General features: G+C 35.8%; 1 protein-coding gene across 2 annotated transcripts in view; it reads left to right on the top strand.

Moving 5' to 3' along the window:
* MECOM (MDS1 and EVI1 complex locus) overlaps nucleotides 1-18632 on the top strand; it is a 355310-nt gene extending 336678 nt beyond the window's left edge. For both annotated transcript variants that reach the window (XM_088452371.1, XM_088452373.1), the window contains 8 exons: nucleotides 4635-4661; nucleotides 10867-11033; nucleotides 11788-11865; nucleotides 12865-13034; nucleotides 13501-13645; nucleotides 15731-15952; nucleotides 16066-16249; nucleotides 17187-18632. In XM_088452371.1, the coding sequence (XP_088308497.1) occupies nucleotides 4635-4661; nucleotides 10867-11033; nucleotides 11788-11865; nucleotides 12865-13034; nucleotides 13501-13645; nucleotides 15731-15952; nucleotides 16066-16249; nucleotides 17187-17321 (1128 nt within the window). In that variant the 3' untranslated portion in view covers nucleotides 17322-18632. The remainder of the gene's footprint in view (nucleotides 1-4634; nucleotides 4662-10866; nucleotides 11034-11787; nucleotides 11866-12864; nucleotides 13035-13500; nucleotides 13646-15730; nucleotides 15953-16065; nucleotides 16250-17186) is intronic.
* The last annotated feature ends 215 nt before the right edge of the window (nucleotides 18633-18847 follow it).

Raw genomic sequence — 18847 nt, 5'->3', positions numbered from 1 at the left:
TGAGTTCAATGCATTCCTTATCACACTATTGAAGTTTGTTTTAATCAAAGAGTTATTTCACCTGCAATGAACCCCCACTTACGATAACCTCTACCTGGAGTGGTGAGAGAAAGAACTGGTCTTCAGTGAATCCCATAAATTGTACAGAAATCGTATCCTATTATATCGTTGTTATATAGATAACATCCTCTTACTTTAGGATGGAGAACAGAGGAAATGGGAAGAATTAATTACCATACTAAACACACAAATGATCTTAATTTAAAACTAATCCTTGATTCAGAGTGACATTCATATATTAGACTTAACAATTAGGATTGGGGAACATACCAGTTCACATTAAACTACAATATAAGAGCAATTGCAATAGGCAAACGTCCTCGCACAAAGAGACATTGTTCGAATACAGACACCTCTAAACTGAGAGAAAAACAATTATGTGAGAGGCTAAAGAAGAGAGGGTACAGTAATAGTCACATAAAACAAGCTATGAGAAATACGAAGACACATCCCTCAAGAATCTCTTCTAGCACCTAGATTGAAACATCAGGGAGAAGAACTAATTAGGTTCATTAGGACCTTTAACAAAAACTGGAGATATATTAACAACATCCTCCAAAAACCCTGGACAGTTCTCCATACAGTCAAAGATCTTGCCAAATTATTACCATCGAAAGTGCAGACAAGCTGGAGTAGATCCCACAATATTAGGGACCATTTAGTTCAGTCATTTAACAACATTTAAGAACTCTAAATACAATAAAAAAGAGATCAATTTGCTGTGGGCACTGCAAAGTGTGCCAGTATATGACCCCTAAACAATGGCTTAGTGAACCATCACAAATTATATACTGTAGATTGCACCTCAAAAGGGGTCATGTATCATCTTGAAAGCCCCTGTGGCAAAATATATATAAGTAAAACAAGAAGATCTTTGAAAGATAGGTTGCTTGAACATGTGGGAACTATAAAGAAAGTGTCAAGACAAAGCCAAATATAAGACCCTCACCTCCATAGCGAGGGACTTCAACAAGTATCACAATAGTAATCCTAAAGGTCTGAAAGCATATATGGCATGAAACAAATCCAGCTAAGAATTCGAGGAGGAGACCTGGATTGGGAACTCTTCAGATGGGAAACAATAAAGATATTCCTGATGGATCATATTTATTGTAAAGGACCGAATGAGAGATATAGCTACCTTGCATTCTTTTTAAGAAAGAAAATATCTGACATTGGTGCAAACATCTAGATTCCGGTCATTTCACCCTCGCCGTGATGTCAGCCGGCTACCCGATTGCATACCCTTCACTATTTGAATACAAAATAGTGGGAAGGAGTATTCCCCATTTTAAGACAATGGTTGGTACAGAATTAGCTATGGTAACGCTGCTATCTCAGAGAAACGTGCATAGACATACACTTGGTGTATGTTCAATAAGCAACATTTTTATAATGTATGTTTGTGTCTGATGGCTAGCTAGATTAGTTAGTAAGTGGGGGTCCCTGCGAGTCATATAGTAGATAGTGTATGTATGCGATTGTGCTCAATAGAATATCTGTGACTCTGCCAATGGCACCCCACATTGGGAGATTTCTCTTTATACTCAGAGACTTCTAATTCAATTTAGGTATGTGGATACATAGTCACATTATGTATCAATAACATACTCTGGTTTATTAACCACAGAATGCTGCGCAATCCTATACAAATTACTACTAAAACTATTCTGATCTGGCATTAACTGTCAGGAGGTTATTATAGCTTGGGCACAGTAATTACCTTAAAACATTATCTTATTTTATTTAGACCGACACAATATAAGGTAGTGTGATACAAAACCCTTTATGACATTATTTATTCTATTTTATATACGAAAGCTCACAAAATGTATTTTGACATAGCTAGATAGGAAATATGAGTATTAGCACAAAGTGTCCCCATATTGTCACATAGCAGGTGAAATGTTCATTGCTGTTTTTGGATCTGCGCACAATATAATTGTACTGAAAATACTTGTATATATCTAATATGCACAACTATATTTTTTGTGCTAATTACAGATAATGATATATACTTGTGTCTACAATGTTGTGCATTTTATATTTGATCTATTGAACTTATTATGATCTGATTTCACTCATACAACCATACTAGGATCTGTGCATAGTTAAACAATAACTTTGTTCTGTCTTGTTAGTAAGATTTAGCCTAATATTTTTTATGGCTAATTACAGACTATATTTATACTTTTTGAAGCTGAGCACATAAATACATGATCCTTAGTGGATTTGAATGATTGGAACTGTGTGAGATCATCTATATTATACATACACTGTATACTTCAAATTACAGTTTTTATCCCTGTTTTTATCTAATATACTCATTTTAGAGCATTAAATCTGTGAGTAACCACAGTTATTACTAGTATATTTTCATAATAATTCAGTCTATGTCAACATTACTCTCAGATTATGTTAAAGTTGGACTATTGCTAAGGTGTATGGCATATGATGAATTATCTAAAACACGTTTAATACGAATGACAGAATAATAAGAATAAATAAAACACAATGGTAATTTTTTGTTTTTTATTACATATTTCTTTATTCACATATTGTTTGGCACACTCTTGTGTCTATTGGTTTTAATAATTCACTGTTTGTGTTAAAGTATATGGCATTTAAAAAAATAATAATAAAGGTTACATTTTAATTCTTATGCATCACCCGGAGACAATGGTTTTTCTCTTTTGTTTGGTTCATGATTCTACCTGGTTGTCATAAGGCTGCACCCCCAATTTGCTAATTTCCTCAAATAACTATGGGGTAACCAGACAAGTACAGAAGCTCCTCTCTTCGTTTTTCCTATATGGAACTAGTTATCAGATCACATTGGCTCTTGTCCAATCATCTGCATCTGGAGCTTTGACTCTCCACTGAGACAAGCTGCATATCACTTCCACATTGTATCAAACCTTCACGGTTTATATAAAGTACCCCAATATATGAACTTATAGCCACATCCCAGTGAATAGTGGCAAGGTAATCGATGGGCTTTTACTTAATAAGTCCAAGTGTATTTTCAAAGATTAGTTTTCATTTAAAAAGTAGGTACCTGAAAATGTTCATCCTCTTATCGCTGTGTGAGTACAGTCGTCAATAAGTAGCGTAAATAGATTAGATTGTTTAGAAACGTGAGTTGCCTGAATCAGCAATGGTTCATCAGCAAATGTTACCTTTATGGATGCAAAAGACACAACTGCGGAAGGCCATGAATAACAGAAAGTGAGTTACGGCGTCTCTCTAATTAGTATAATGTACTGACATCTGCTAACAGGTGCACTCACTCTTCTCAACAGAGAGGCTTTTCTCCACAAGGGAGTGAATGCATCAGCCTGTTTTGATGTCAGGAGAAAATGTATTAACCTAATAGTGTGATATTGGAAGACTCTTGCAAGAACAGCTTTAAAAGTCTATTTGGTCCAAGTCCAAGAATGCACTCATTTAAAACAAAGGGACCACCTAGTATTAATATGTATCTAAAGAAACCGAAATTATCCTAAATATGTATTTTCCGATGTATTTGCTGCTACATTGAGTTTTTGGCTTATGTTTCTATGTACTCTTTACGAATATGTTTCTGGGCTCTATCATGTTTACACATTTTGTAGTGTTTCAGAGTCATTATTAAAGTTTAGTGCATAGAGGGGGTATTTTAATTCAAAATGAAAATATCCGTCGCGATACAGAGTGTAAATCTTTGTTCAGAATAATAAGATTTTTATTTTGCATTTGGTCAATATTAAAAAAAATAGGGACATTTCCAAGAACACAGAAACTATGCTAGACTTATACAGAAATAACTGTGAAATGTTAGTCGCCAGCTTACATTGTTAGGCTTCTCTAAGTACCTGTTTTTGGCATTTGTTCAGCCCAGGTTTGAATTTCATGTTTTTGTAATATCATGGACCAATTCAAGCAACCCATTAAAGAGAATAGCACCTAAATGGTATCACTCACCGTCCATCCTTTGTAGCAAAAATGTTTGGACCAGCAACTTGGTGCTATATGTTTCCCTCAATAACAGAGTCCTCTCGGTACAGAAGGATCAAAGAGCAGGAATAAGTTGGAATAGGTACTTCTGTTGTAAAAGCTTTGGAGCAGATGATATTTGGTTGGATGGCTGCAGAACGTGCCCAATCACGTGCAATCTGTACTATAGATCCTCCTTTTGCAACCATTTGAATTGTTCTATCTGATTCTACAGTCCTCAAACAGGTGGTGTACTGTATTGAGACAGAGATCAGAGCAAAGCTTTTATAGGGAGATAATGGTGGATGCCCACACTTCTGCTAGAGGATGTTGAATTTGAAGAAGGGTTATTACATTTGCGTGTAGTTTTTTTCAATGTTTCAGGTTGCTTAAAAAAAAAAAAATATATATATATATATATATATATATATGTGTGTGTGTGTGTGTGTGTGTGTGTGACAATTTTGCAGTTTATTTGTGGTATTTCAGTAAATATTGTAATAGTTATTACACTAATGGTTTGCATGGATTTCTGGATATTGACTATTAGACCTCTCAAATTATCTTTTTTTTTTTTTTTTTTTATATAATTTTAACAGTTCCCATTGCCCGATCAGAGAACCTGGGTAAGTTATTTTGTTGTTTTATCTACCGTTGACTATGTTTTGTCTGCATTTCATTAGGTAAATTTGCCTACTGTAAGTTATAAGGCACAAAAAATATTTATGTGACAAAATTTTAACTTCCATTAAGGTATTGAGGCGTGTGCTATACAAGAACACAACATATAGATATAGGATGAAGCAGAGTGACAGGTGGTCCGTGTGTTTGCCTACTGGAGTTGTTAATGTCATGCACCATTTCCAGGACATGACTGATCACATATATGCAACAGATAGTTAGATTTATTTTGTATGCTTTCATTACACTCATTATAAAGTTGCTAAATGTAAAAAATATATTAAGTCCAATTTTAAAAATAAATGCCATAAAAAGGGTCTTACATTTTCCCAGTGGCTTATTCCTATTTCCTTTTCACAAAGATAATTTCCATGGAAAAGTCATATCAATTATATTATAATCTCAATATCATAGAGGCAATTAATCATGGTTAGTAAGCTAATGACCTTTCTGCTGAACTTTACTCTATCCAAAACATTGCACTACTCATAAGTTAAATCATGCATTTTTTTCTCGATAAAACAGAACAATAAATATGTTTTATATGTAAAAAGATGTGTTGCAAAAAATATTATTTTTAGATTTATTTAATGCAGATAACATAAATATAGAACATAATTTCTCATGAAATATTAAAATAATTTTAATTGTTGTGTTGCTTTATAAGCACACTGAGACTATTATTTATTATTTATCTAATCACTGACTCATTTTAAGTTTTCTGCCTCAATTACAAACTTATACATAATACACTTTTGAAATTTATTTTAGTATTAAGCAAAATCCTTTATTTTTTTTTATTTAAGTGAAGCAAAGGAATTATAATTATCCCTTTCCAGTAGATTTCTAAATGTTCCAGTGTGAACACAGGTTGAATACCCCTGACCAAATCACAATATTTGTTTGGCTGGGAAAAGTGACAGCAATGGGTTGTACCTGGAGAAAAAGCAGAGTACATCCATGTTCTGTCACCCCCGTCCAGTCATGTGACACCCTCTTCAGCCAGGTATGCCCTACTATTGGCGAGCATCCAGATTGTGATGTGGCTTAAGGTATTCATCACTCTTTTAGTAGACAGCTTTTGTGGTTTGTCATAGGACAAGGTGTTTTGCCACCCAAGGCACATTGGGTCTGATTCAGAGCTGTACGCTAGTGCCGCCGCTGCTGTGTATGTGTACTCAGCTGCGATGCACAAATATGCAAATGTACACCTGGAGATGTTTTGAGATGCCCACCTGTGGCTTTGCAAATGCAAGCATCTGCGTAACATGTTGCAACATCTGTGTACAAAGACGCAGCATCGGACGCAGATGATTTGATTGGTGCAATCCTTGGTGAGTATATGGTCCCGCAGAATGGATGTGGGAAATTAGACTTTTGAGCAATATTCCATGTGACTAGGCTCGCAGTCGCATGGTGAGTTACGTCCCCTAAATGGTCACAAGACTCACAACACGCCTGCGTTCTTTGCCGCGACTCCACCTTACCTCCCCCAAACGCTCCCTGACTGCCAATCACACCGTAAATAAATACTTAAGAGCGACTATGGTACCTTTATGCATGCGCAGTGCGATGCAGGCGCAGATGGCTGACAATTGCTCAACTGCTAAAATATCAGCACAGCGCACAAGTCTGAATCAGGCTTATTGAGCCCCGGATGTTATGCATACAATAGATGCACAGTAGCACTATTTGGCCACCATGTTCTCGGCAGGCTGTTTCAGGCAGACGGAAATAATGTTGTACTTGTCCTACGACCAACACAAGATAGCTGCCATGTAACTGTTGGACCCTTTAAGCAATAGAACAGAAGTTCTCATAGAGTGGAACCAATAAGACCTATTAAGTTAATTGCAGAACTGATACACAAACATAATTACTGTGGTTATATTCATAAAACTAACGTACACAGACCTGTCAAAGCTGGTAATTTACATAAGTGGTTGATATTGATTAGAATATATTATCCATATAATATGTAACAAAACTTAAAGACTTGCAGGGTTTGTTTTAAAATGCTGATGTAATTTTAACCTATAAACATTGCTGGAAGTGGTTACAGTCCCTGGGCATAGTTGGGAATTATCTCTTAGAAGGGGATGGGTACGGGATCTTGGCGGGCAGAATCCTGATGCCGGCATGCCAACAGGGTTAGGATATCCTAACCCTCCACCTCACCCTAACCCTCCCTCCCTGGTGCCTAAACCTGACCTCTAGCCCTCCCCTTAACCCCACTACTTACCTTCGGGATGCTGGCGGTCGGGAACATAGCCATAGCCGGTGACCATAGCACCAGGGTTGGAGGCAGCTTCAGCCATCCTGGCACCTGGCAGTGCCAGCGTGCCCCTTCTCACCACCTTCTAACATATGTCGGGATTCCAGCTCCGGCAGTCTGAGTGCCGCAATCCCTGCGGTCAGCATTATGACCGCATCCCCTTATAACAGGGAAGGCCGGATCATTACAGTAATTATGCTGTAAGAATGTAATAGGTCTGTCTGTATAATACATGGACAAGTGTGGTCAGTGTTTTGCTGAAAAGACAAGACTGTTCTTATCAACTTCCTTATATGTTAATAATTTAAAATAAATATGTCTCAGAACATGGCTTGCAGCTACAAATAGATATTACAGTAATAGGCTTTGTGTGCTGTTTCCCATGTAAATGGGCTATGATTTTAAAATTTCATAGCGCTCAGAAATGTCAAGTGATTTAATACCTCTAGATAATGAAACTGACCTAGGCATTAAATGGCTAGAAATAAAAGATATTTATTATCTTTAGCGTGGAACTTATTACTTCTAACTATTATATGTGCTATCATAACCTTAGTGCTTTTCCGTCAGTGCTAATCAGCCCGAAGGGCAAAGGTCATTTTTCATTCACAAAAGCCTTTTCCCTGTGTAGTTATCCAAATATCAATTTGATTTCTTACCCAGAATAGACCAAATAGATTAAAAACTGCAAAATTCAGATTGCATGTGATAAAAAATTGATTTTTAATAAATAAAAAATAGAAGGGTAAAAACATCCCCTGAAAATGCTAATTCTCCAGATGCTTGGGTTAGATAATGGCATTGCTCTGCGGGGATGGAATTACCTGCTATGTGATCAGCAGTAACATTACAAAGCTGTCTGCCCTGTGATCAGTAGGTGTCAAGATCCTTCATGTTGACAAATGTGCTGTCTATAAGCATCTGTGGAGAATGTTTTAGCAGCGGAATGATTATGAATCAAACCTATGTGAGCCCTCAGCCCCTGCTGCATCCCTGGCCTTTCGTATTTGTTGCATGACAAGTAAATGCATCTTGACTTCCCTTGGAGATTTTGTTCCTGCTCTGTGTTTGAAAGACACTCAGCAAATTGGGATTGGTATTCTGTACACTGCAATTTGTAACTACCATTACAGGCTCTAAGCATGGAACGGGAGGGCAAATCTGTAGGTCACTGGGAAAAACAAACCATATTCTATACAAACCAAAGCAAAAAGAGAACCTTACTTAGAAACAGTCGATGATGTCTGCGCCATGAGGTCCAGCTACACTATAACAAATAGTAGTAGAGAGCGATCAATATAACACGTTATGTTTCTTTACATTTCCTTCTGTCTTTCCCTTATATTTTTACATATTAACATATTGAAATGGGTAATTTTAGTGTCATTGAAGAGGAACATACCAACTTTTTAAGTGCAACACAAGCTTGTGTGTGTGCGTATATATATATATATATATTTTTATCTAGAATTATTTATCTATCTATATATCTATCCATTTAGGATCTGGAGGTGCGGCACTCAGGACGCACAACAAATGCAAGTAGCAGTGTATATAATTCAAATGTTTCAGTGGTACATTATTCAGCACTGTCTTCAGGATACAAACATATACAATACATATAAACGCTTACCTTATAAACCATAGTGAACCCCACACATGCAAAGCGAAAACCGGAAATCGGGACCCGGCACCCATCCGGCGATGCAGAAAGATGATGTCAGTACAGGAGCACCTGACATGCTGTGTACAATAGCGATGCCCGTAACCAAGGAGATCAAATAGAGAAAACTAGAAACAAGCGCAAAGGATACAATGTATGTCATGCAACACGCATTGGATACAAATATAAATGCTATAAAAACTATAGTAATCATTCATTCATTCTTTTATTTATGTATTTATTCATTCATTTATTTATGCATATGTTTGTATCCTGACAGTGTTGAATAAAGTAGCACTGAAACATTGAAATTATATACACTGCTATATTTCCATAATTATTACTACATTATATAAAATGTGTCAAGCTATTTTTAAATAATATCTTTGTATTTAGATTTTTTTTATTTTTTTATAAAGCGCCACATAATGTAAAACATTTCACATTAACAGGGTATAAGATCTTAGATACAGTACACAATGGAATGTCATAGCATAGAGACCAAACATTAGTATTGCACCACACACTGGGATGGACAGATAATTTGGACATGGATTGAGCAACTCACCGAAACTAGCAGGTGGGAATTAATTCAGTACTCAGTGATACTGTATCCAACGTATGGGCAAGCAGACAGAATCTGAGTCACTGAAGGAGAGCAAGAGACAAGGGAGCAGAACACTGGTGACCTGAACTGTGCTAGGGAAAAACAAGAGGGAGTAGGGCCCTGCATGTAAAGAGCTTACATACTAAGGATCCAGTTACATACATGATCCAGTCCTCCTCACAGGCACACTAAGAAAAAGCACTTAGTAATCTTTGGGTCTGTTCATGATTGGAGGCATTGGGCCTCCTGTAAACTAACATTTCTTATAGCTGTATATTGCAACAATGACTAATTATTTTTAGTGTCTATTTAACAAAAAAAAAAAAATATCCAGGAATGCAGCTCTGATAAAAGTTTGTCCAGCGAATAGAGTCTGCAGTAAATTGATAGTGATCACTGCTAAGCTTTTTGGAGCTTGATACATTGGCTCAGTCCTTGTTGGCATAAATGGCGGTCTGCAGTGTTAGTTTTCTTGCAGTAGATATCTCTAAAATCCTTTTTAATGCCCGACCCATAGGAAAACCGCCATTTTAATAAATAGACCCCAATGTCTTTGCGCCTTAATTAATGATTGTTACCTTGTTAACAGATCCACTAATGCTTAAAATAATTAAATATTTGTCTTTTAAAGTATGTACAACACATATACAAATGTTTGATAGTGTGTATGAAGGATAACATGGCTGCCAAGCGGACAGCTAGGCACACTGCTGGCAACATTTCTAATATGTAAACACTCTCTAATATGCAAATGGTCATTAGCTTTTACATCTATCAATTAGCTGTGGATACTTAAAGTAATCAAATAGCAACTGAACCTTGTCATTTTCATTCTCTTGCACTTAACAGGGTATACTGGGTTTAGCCAATGGTTTACAGTGAGTGCTTATGAGAAAAAAAAAACACATTTTCTAAATTATTTTTTTCAATATGGAATCTATCATCATATAGGATTTTATGTACAAGGCAAAGCAGATGGAATTTTTTGTCTTGTTAATAGTATTTTGGGATACATCTGTTATTCAACAGACCACCTGTGTGGAAATAAAATGAGCTGGCATCCAGACAGTTATATAAATGCTTGTTAAACATAAAATATATCTCATCAGAGATACACAGAAATAAATGCTAACGTACAAGCAAACTTAATTGGGTGTCTGAGTTTCTTTTCAACTTTTTTATTGCCTTTTGGTTTTAAATATATGTTACATTACCTTGTAGAAATGCACACAATGTTTTTTATTGTGTGTGTCATAAAGTACAAATATTTAATCATTACAAAATACTTGGGGTTGTGTTTTTGAAGAGTTTTTATATTACTGTGGTACAATTCTAGTATTGTGTTATTATATTATTTTACTATTAGATTAATATATATTGGATATAACCACAGATTTAACCAAGTCTTATGATTCTATAAAATGGGTAGGTTTCTATAATGGATTTTAAACTTTATGTGGTTCATTTTAATGGAGTATTCAAGCCAATGATGAAATGCATATTTGATTTTTCTGGTGCTAACCTTTCAGATTTGTATGGTTTACAAGCTATTAACTGTATATTCTGCAGTTCTTTTAATACTCTGTATTTTGTCTTTTCTTTCAGATGTCAGCAATAGAAAACATGGCAGAAAAGTTGGAGAGTTTTAATGCCCTTAAACCTGAAGCCAATGAACTTATACAGTCTGTTCCTTCCATGTTCAATTTTCGAAGTTCACCAACAGCCCTTCCAGAAAGCATTCTCCGAAAAGGCAAAGAGAGATACACCTGCAGGTACAGAACTGTGGAAACTCCAAGCTGCTACTGCAGTAAAATATTAGTAGTAATGGCTGCGTAGGAGAGACAATTATATGAAATGAGGATAATTGATGGTGTGTACATGAATAAAGGCATGGATAAAATATTATATTTTTGGGTGAAAATTACATTAAGTAGAAATATAAGGAGAAGTTGTTTTTGTTTAGGGTGGCAACAAAGATAGTTGCTGAAATTAATGGATTGAAGGTGGGTTTGAGGACGATGTAGTATGATTGCTCGAGCTGTTGTCATGATATATGGTTGTAGGTTGAAGACATCGAAAGCGCAAGGTTGGGTTTACATGTGGACATAGACTGAAATAGGTTGGAGGTTTACCTGATAATATATTGGGATTGGTGAGGACATGAAAATAGAAACATTAGGGAAACATGGGGGGAAACTGAAGGAAATAAAATATCATGAGCAATGATAACATAAATGGATTGTTATATGTTGTGGGAATTTATGATGCCATGGAAATGTGAGGACACATGGGCATACTGTAGATTGTGGAAACCTGAGAGGTTATGTAGGTACGATGTGTTGGATCGCCACAAGTGAGCAAGCCTCTTTATCAGAGGCAACCTAGTAATGGAACAGCTAGTGCCTTATTATAGGTATTCTGAGAAATATAACCACAAGAGGCAGGCGTGAGGAATATGATGAAGAGTTAATGATGTGTTGTGTTAATACTCACAGAAATGTTTTTCTTGTCATCTGTTCCCATTAGGTACTGTGGAAAGATCTTTCCAAGATCTGCAAACTTGACTCGGCATTTGCGCACCCACACAGGAGAACAGCCTTATCGGTATGAAACACTTCCTATTTGTCCTATACAGCAGAATTTGTGAAGAAAAATAACAATTGTTAATATTCTTTTTAAACACCCCTGTAGGAAACTTGGATTACATGTGTAGCTACTCTAATGCCAGAGAGAATGAGTAGATGCTCTTGTGCAGGGCAGTGGGTTATTGCTATAGTGTTTCAATGTAATACAAACATAATTTTCCATTCAAAACAGCCATGTTAGATTAATCTTTTGTATCAATGATTAATTTCTTTTGGGCTGATTCCTGGCTCCATGAGGGGAGACCATACATTCTATAGATTAAATCATGTTGTAAATACAAATATAATTATATGTTTTAGAAGAGCTGGCTTCAGTGATTTGGGTGGGATTTCCATAGAAATGTAAGTATTAGAATATTGTTAAAGTCTTTACCATAATCCGCTACAAAATCATGTCTTTAAAAAGTGCTACTCATTCTAGTCTTACAGTGCAAATCACCTTTAGTAATAGTTGTTCATAGCAATAACTCACCAGTCATTTTCTAACATTTATCCAAGAATTATTTTAAAAGCAGGATACAGGCAAAGGTGAAATAATTATGAAGTGTTACGGTGCATACACACGATTTTGTACCCAACGATTTTCTGTCAGATTTTCTTTCAGATTTTCCCTTGAAAAAGTGAACGATTTTTTAAAGTGATTTTTTGAATGATGAACGAATAATATTCCTTTCCTTAAAGAAAATCGTCATGTTGGACAGTCTGAAATGGACGATGAACGATAACTACAAACTACAAACGGGAGTGCGCATTTGTGATTATCGTTCATCGTTCTAACTCATAAACTGAACAATTTTTTGGAATGATTTAACAATAACGACGTCGTTATCAACAAAACGTTCAAAAAATCGTTACGTGTGTATGCACCTTTCATATTTACTGGGGATGTTTGATGCAGTTATCTCTGATGTTTCTCATGTTGAACAATCCCTCACTCACACCTGTCTTTTGGTTTTAGATGCAAATACTGTGACCGATCCTTCAGTATCTCTTCAAACCTGCAGCGGCATGTCCGCAACATTCACAACAAAGAGAAACCGTTCAAATGCCACTTGTGTGATAGATGTTTTGGTCAGCAAACCAACCTGGATAGACATTTAAAGAAGCATGAGAATGGCAATATATCTGGTAAGACATGATGTCTTCTTTGTTATGGGAGTGATGGCTGACAGAAGAAACAGATCAGTGTTTTACGATGCTTGTTGGGGGAATTGACAGAATAGAATTTCTGGCAAGTGAGCAGTAGAGGGGAGGAAATGTATATAATACCAAGTCACAAACTTGTATTTTCTAATCTACCCTGACAACATCTAAGACCTCACAATTCATACATGTGGTGGTGAGACTGTGGCATTGCTAGAATTATTGTATGATATGTCTGGCATCAGGAGGGGGTCTGTTTTCAGACAATAGGAAATGGAGTTTACATATGGATTTCAGCTTTTCTAGTCATTGACCCAAACACCTTCTACTGCAAATAGTACTTTTCCCAAACCTCTGTGCGCCTGAGGACAGACCACAGTCATTACATGCTAAATGCGTACAGTGTACTCTTGCACTGTGTTGTTACTGATCTTCTCCTTCCCTGCACCAGGTACAGCTGCATCCTCCCCTCACTCGGAGTCAGAAGGCACAGGCGCCATATTAGATGACAAAGAGGATTCCTATTTCACCGAAATAAGAAATTTTATTGGGAACAGTAGTCATAGTAAGCAGTCGCCTTTACACTCGGAAGACAGGTAAGGCAATAAGACAGTTTCTGCAAACAACCCATTTGCAATCTAAATATGACTCACTGTATGTTTTGAGCAGGCGCTGCAAATAGATTGTTTAGTTATGGTTGTTCTGTAAATGTAGCAATATAATTATTTCTGAGTACTGAGGAATCTAAGTGGTCATACCTCTGCATGTTCTTTTGGGTTAGATTGTGTTGTGTTAGACTATTCATATCCTGCATACATACTCATAATTACAATCTTATCAATTAGTATTGCATCACAGGGTAAAGCTTTGTACACATGGACACCTTATGAATTAAAGGTTTAACATATACATGTTATTATTTATATGAAAGCCCATAAGGAAATGTATACCTTTCTCGCTCTCCCTCTGTTTGCATGATTGATACAAGTAAAACATCTTTATCAAGTGCAATTATCTAAGTAGTTAAACCTTTGATAAGTGGGTGAAAACTGTCTAGTTAAACATGTAAACAATGCATGGCCAGCTGAGTTTTTTAGCAATAATAATTAGGTGCATTTATTATGCAAAGAAATATTTATTGTCCTAAAAACTCCATGGATAGAGCAGAAACTAGGAGGTATGCAACGGATAAGAGAAAACAATTTCTACAACAATCAAATATTGTAAAACTTGTTGAAAATTCTTCATTAATCCATATTGGTGAAATGCATTTAATCATGTACTCTGCCTTTTGATTGGTGCCTTGCCTTTAACATCTGGCCACAACATGTCCCTAAACAGGAAGTTAATAAGGAGAGAGGGTCACTGGGTCAGTCAGTGTTTCCTTCTCAGAATTCTGCATTCTGACTGCTCTTGATGGATATTTTATCCCTGGCAAATTACTGAACTCGGAGACGTAATTAGCAAATCTGTTTATTCAATCATAAAGCTTTCCTTTCTTTAGGTCCAGTTCATGAAACATTCATCCATGAGAAATGTGATGAAGCATAAACTAGCACCATTATTTTTCCAGTGCTGCCTACTTATTTTTTTCAGTTCCTGCTGGTGGTCCAAATGTACCATCATTATACTCTGATAAAAGATAGAAGTAGTCACTGTGTGATTTGAGTTTGTCAGTAATTATCCTGTTTTGAGTCCAATGGACTCATTGCTTATTCAGCTTTTCTGATTTAAGTATATCATTTCCGGACTACATTGATCCCTATAAGCATGTTGACTTTCATGTTTCCTGGTTGGGGATACGTATATAAGAGTAGAGTAGGTAAGAAAAACTAGAGCCAGAAAAATGATGTCATAATATATAGCGATAATATATAGAGAAGTGTGATACATGATTAGGAGAATTACTGACTCATTTCTAATGAGATTACCTATGATTAAGCAAACAGATTATTTCCTGAAAAGAAAGCACATATTCTTTACCGTTGGTATGATCTGCTCTGTACTGTGACTGGATTAGAGCATGGAAAACTAATCTTTAATATTCGCCTTCAAAATTCACTGCGTAAACACTGTATACAGGTAACGTTACAATTTGGTTGGCATAATTTTATATAATATACTACGGCAAGTTTTTATTTTTAATCTGGTTACAAAACAACCTTAAATTTCAGAGAGTGCAAAAAATATACAGATATATAGAACCCCAAAAAATCCCCGGCAAAGAGCATGTTAATGGGTGCCGCAACCCTGTTAACACATAGATCAGGGAATTTATCACGGATTCTGTGTGTTAATACCCGTTAACATGTTAATTTAAAGGTTGTTAAAAAGGGGGCCCGGGTGAAGAAGGTGCTGGAATTGAATAGCCCCAGGCTTTAAAGACCGAGGCTACCACCCTTTCTCATCCCTGTTAAATTAACAGGGCTAATTGAATTCGACCCATATGTATAATAGATTATATATTATGCTGGTTACCCTATGGCGCTATATAATTTTATACATTCTTTTACATCATTCATATTTTTTATACAGTAAAATTAATTCACAATCCATGTTATTGTTTAACCTGGGATGAATATGAAACTTCAAGATTCATATAACGGTTTCAGTTTAGGAATTATATATAAGAGGACGATGTGGATTATAATATTAATGCTCTACTTGTTGTCTCTATTTAGGATGAATGGCAGCATTGATAAAGTTATGCTGACTGGGCAGAATTCAGACATCCTGGACGAGGATGAGATAGAGGATGATGCTATCCTGGATGAAGATGATGAAGAGAGTGACATGGCTGGGAAATCAATGAAGGAACCCAACACAAGTCTGATTGAAAATGACAATGATTATGAAGAAGCAAACAAAGTTGAATTAAATTGCAAAGTCTCCCCCAGCAGTGGGTTAGTTTACTTTCTCCAATTCCTACTAGATGGGTAACATTGGGCTTTTAAGTTTATGCTTTAGGATTTCTCCTTTGTTGCGCAACCCTGAACAATTTCTTTCTATTGCACAGTTATGATGATGAAGATTTCAAGACTGGTCTGTCTGCTTTGGACCACATACGGCACTTCACAGATAGTCTCAAGATGAGAAAAATCGATGAGAGTCAATATAATGATGATGACCTGTCTGCTTTCACTGCTTCTCATTTGCCAGAGGACTTAAAACAGCCACTATATAGGAAAAACAAATCCCAGGTAATTGCCAGATGATCTGCATTTATTTATTGTTTATCTAAAAGAATGCTTTGGCCAAACGGTTTACTACCAAATACATCTACATTTGTAGAGCAACACAGCAGTTCAAAGAAGTTTGAGGTGATGGAGATTTACTGATACCTCTCCTTTTCTAATACTGGCACATTATTGTGGAGCTCTGTTGTAGGGCTTTATTAATGATGCATGGGTATTGGAGCAGAGGAGAAATCAGAGGAACAGGAACAAGTAACCGATAACTCCTTAGTGAGAGTCTACAGCACTCATCCTACAGTGATGACTTGGTGACCTATGTGTGGGATACATGGTACATATGGGAGAGGGAGCTTATTATTTTCAATTACTTTAAAGAGGTTGAAAATACCTTTGTGTTATAATGTATTGCAGGATTTTCCTATTCTTTAACTTGTGTAGATTTTTTTTGTAGAAGGGAACATTGGTGTGTTGCTTGAGATATTTTCTTCTTCCTGTTTAAAATTTGTATCCATCTTCTTCTCATGATAGTAATAGTTGCTGACCTTTGTCAACCCAACCACTGATAGCAAATGTATAACTGTGTACAGATATTTTAATTCTTAGATATAAAAAAGTTACTGATGTACTACATGGAGATTTTGTGAGGATCGATGAAGTGTAAAAACACACATGAAGAAACCTAAGTCACACCAACTGTCACCCCAAATGCTGCCAAACATCACTGGCAGTTGGTGTTGCTCCCCTATTTGAATTTTGGACCATGCTGCAGTCCCGCCTCTGAAGCCGCCACTGCTTATCAATATGCATAACAGTCCTTTACCCCACATAAATGAGTTTGTAGATAATGCTAGTCAATCCAAAAGTGTTGTTACCATACATCCAGTTAAAACACATAAATAAATATCATGCAGTAGTGTAACCTTGCTCTTTGTATTTTTTTAAGGCATATGCAATGATGCTGTCTCTGTCTGACCAGGAACCGCTTCACACCACAACCCATAAGTCTTCCAGTATGTGGCACAACATGGCAAGGGCAGCAGCGGAATCCAGCGCACTACACTCTATTAGTCATGTATGACATATTGACGGCACCTCCATGGGACCAAGTCCAACACCTAGCATGGCTCTTCCATACTTGACTGTTTAGGGAAATAAACAATTTAGAGAAAAGACTGAAGAGCAGGATGCCTTATTACCTGCAGGGTCACCTCAAAGTCTGGTGACCTTAAAAAAGAAACTATTTATTCTCATTGTTTTGATTTGCACAGCAAAGGCAGCTGCTGATTTCCTGAGCAAAAAAATAAAGACAAACTATGAAGACTATGAACTTTGGTGGACAAGTCTTCCAGCTCAAGATGTGTTATCTTGACACAAACACAAGCACTCAAAGAAAACAAAACAAAAAAACAGAATAATTTTTTATACACACTGATTTACTACAAGTGTGGCAGAAACAGTTGCTTCAATATAGACAATTTCTATAACTCAAGCTTCATGTATTTAAACCCTTTGAAAGCAAAAGTAGTTATTTACAAATGTACATTATCACTTAATGTAGAAAAATAACAGGGAATAATTTGTTATTTCCTTAAATATGTCTTAATTGTTTTGTGGGGGAAAGAAATTATGTGTATATTGTGAATTTTACAATGTTCAGTAAGAGAGCTTAAGTCATTAAAGGTCCTTTTCAATCACTGATACCACTAATATATCTTACAGATAATATTTTGCCAAATCAATGTGTTGACATTTTAATTTTAGACAATCATGTCAGTGTTTTTGATTTTTGTTTATTTTTTCCCCCATATAATTGTATTTATTTCTTTTTTTTATTGTCAACTTATGATAGCACTGTTACACTTCATGTCAGAGGCACTCACACATTTTGGTTGTGTCTGGAAACAGATTTATGTATGTGTGTGCTGATTGTTGTGTTTATATCTTTCGAGGACATCCTTTCTTCTAAGATGAAAATAGATGCAATTTGCATTTTTTTCTGTAATTCAAATTTTGGTTCTCTTGTACATATTGTTTTAATTTCTTTCATGAATGCATGATTCTTCTGATTAAAATTGTACCCGTTATTTTATGCTGATTGTCTGCAAGCTTGTTTGTTGTTATGTTACTGTTAATCCTGTTTGTAAAATGAAGTGTTCCAATCCTGTTTAAAAACAAAAGCGTATTTTGTTTTTTTTAATTTGTTTTATTATTATTATTTTTTTTCCATTTTTTGAGGGATCAGATTCTTTTTCATATTTTTTTCCATAATCTCACTTTGAAATAATTGAGGTACTTTCTTTAATTGTTTTTTTTGTATAATTGTAATTGTTACCCATTCAAGTACATTATTTTGGGAGGAGTAAGTACATGAAAATAAAGAACTACATTGTTGGAGGTCAATGTTAATTTGATTGGGTCTGTGTATAAGGAATATTTGGTAATGGAATTATAATTTTAATTACAGAGTGGATATTATCTTTTTAATTTACATTTTACGTTTATTGGTATAAAAAGATAAATCTACTTTAATTACAAATGTTGATATTTGTCACTAACTGACATCTTAAGAAGGTTGCTCACATACAATTTTTATTTTTTCTTAAC

Source organism: Taudactylus pleione, unplaced genomic scaffold (genome assembly GCF_031769625.1).
Source record: "Taudactylus pleione unplaced genomic scaffold, aTauple2 ptg000037l, whole genome shotgun sequence".
NCBI classification, from domain to species: Eukaryota; Metazoa; Chordata; class Amphibia; order Anura; family Myobatrachidae; genus Taudactylus; species Taudactylus pleione.
The sequence above is the reverse complement of the archived record's forward strand: the minus strand, read 5'-3'. Positions and strand labels throughout refer to the sequence as shown.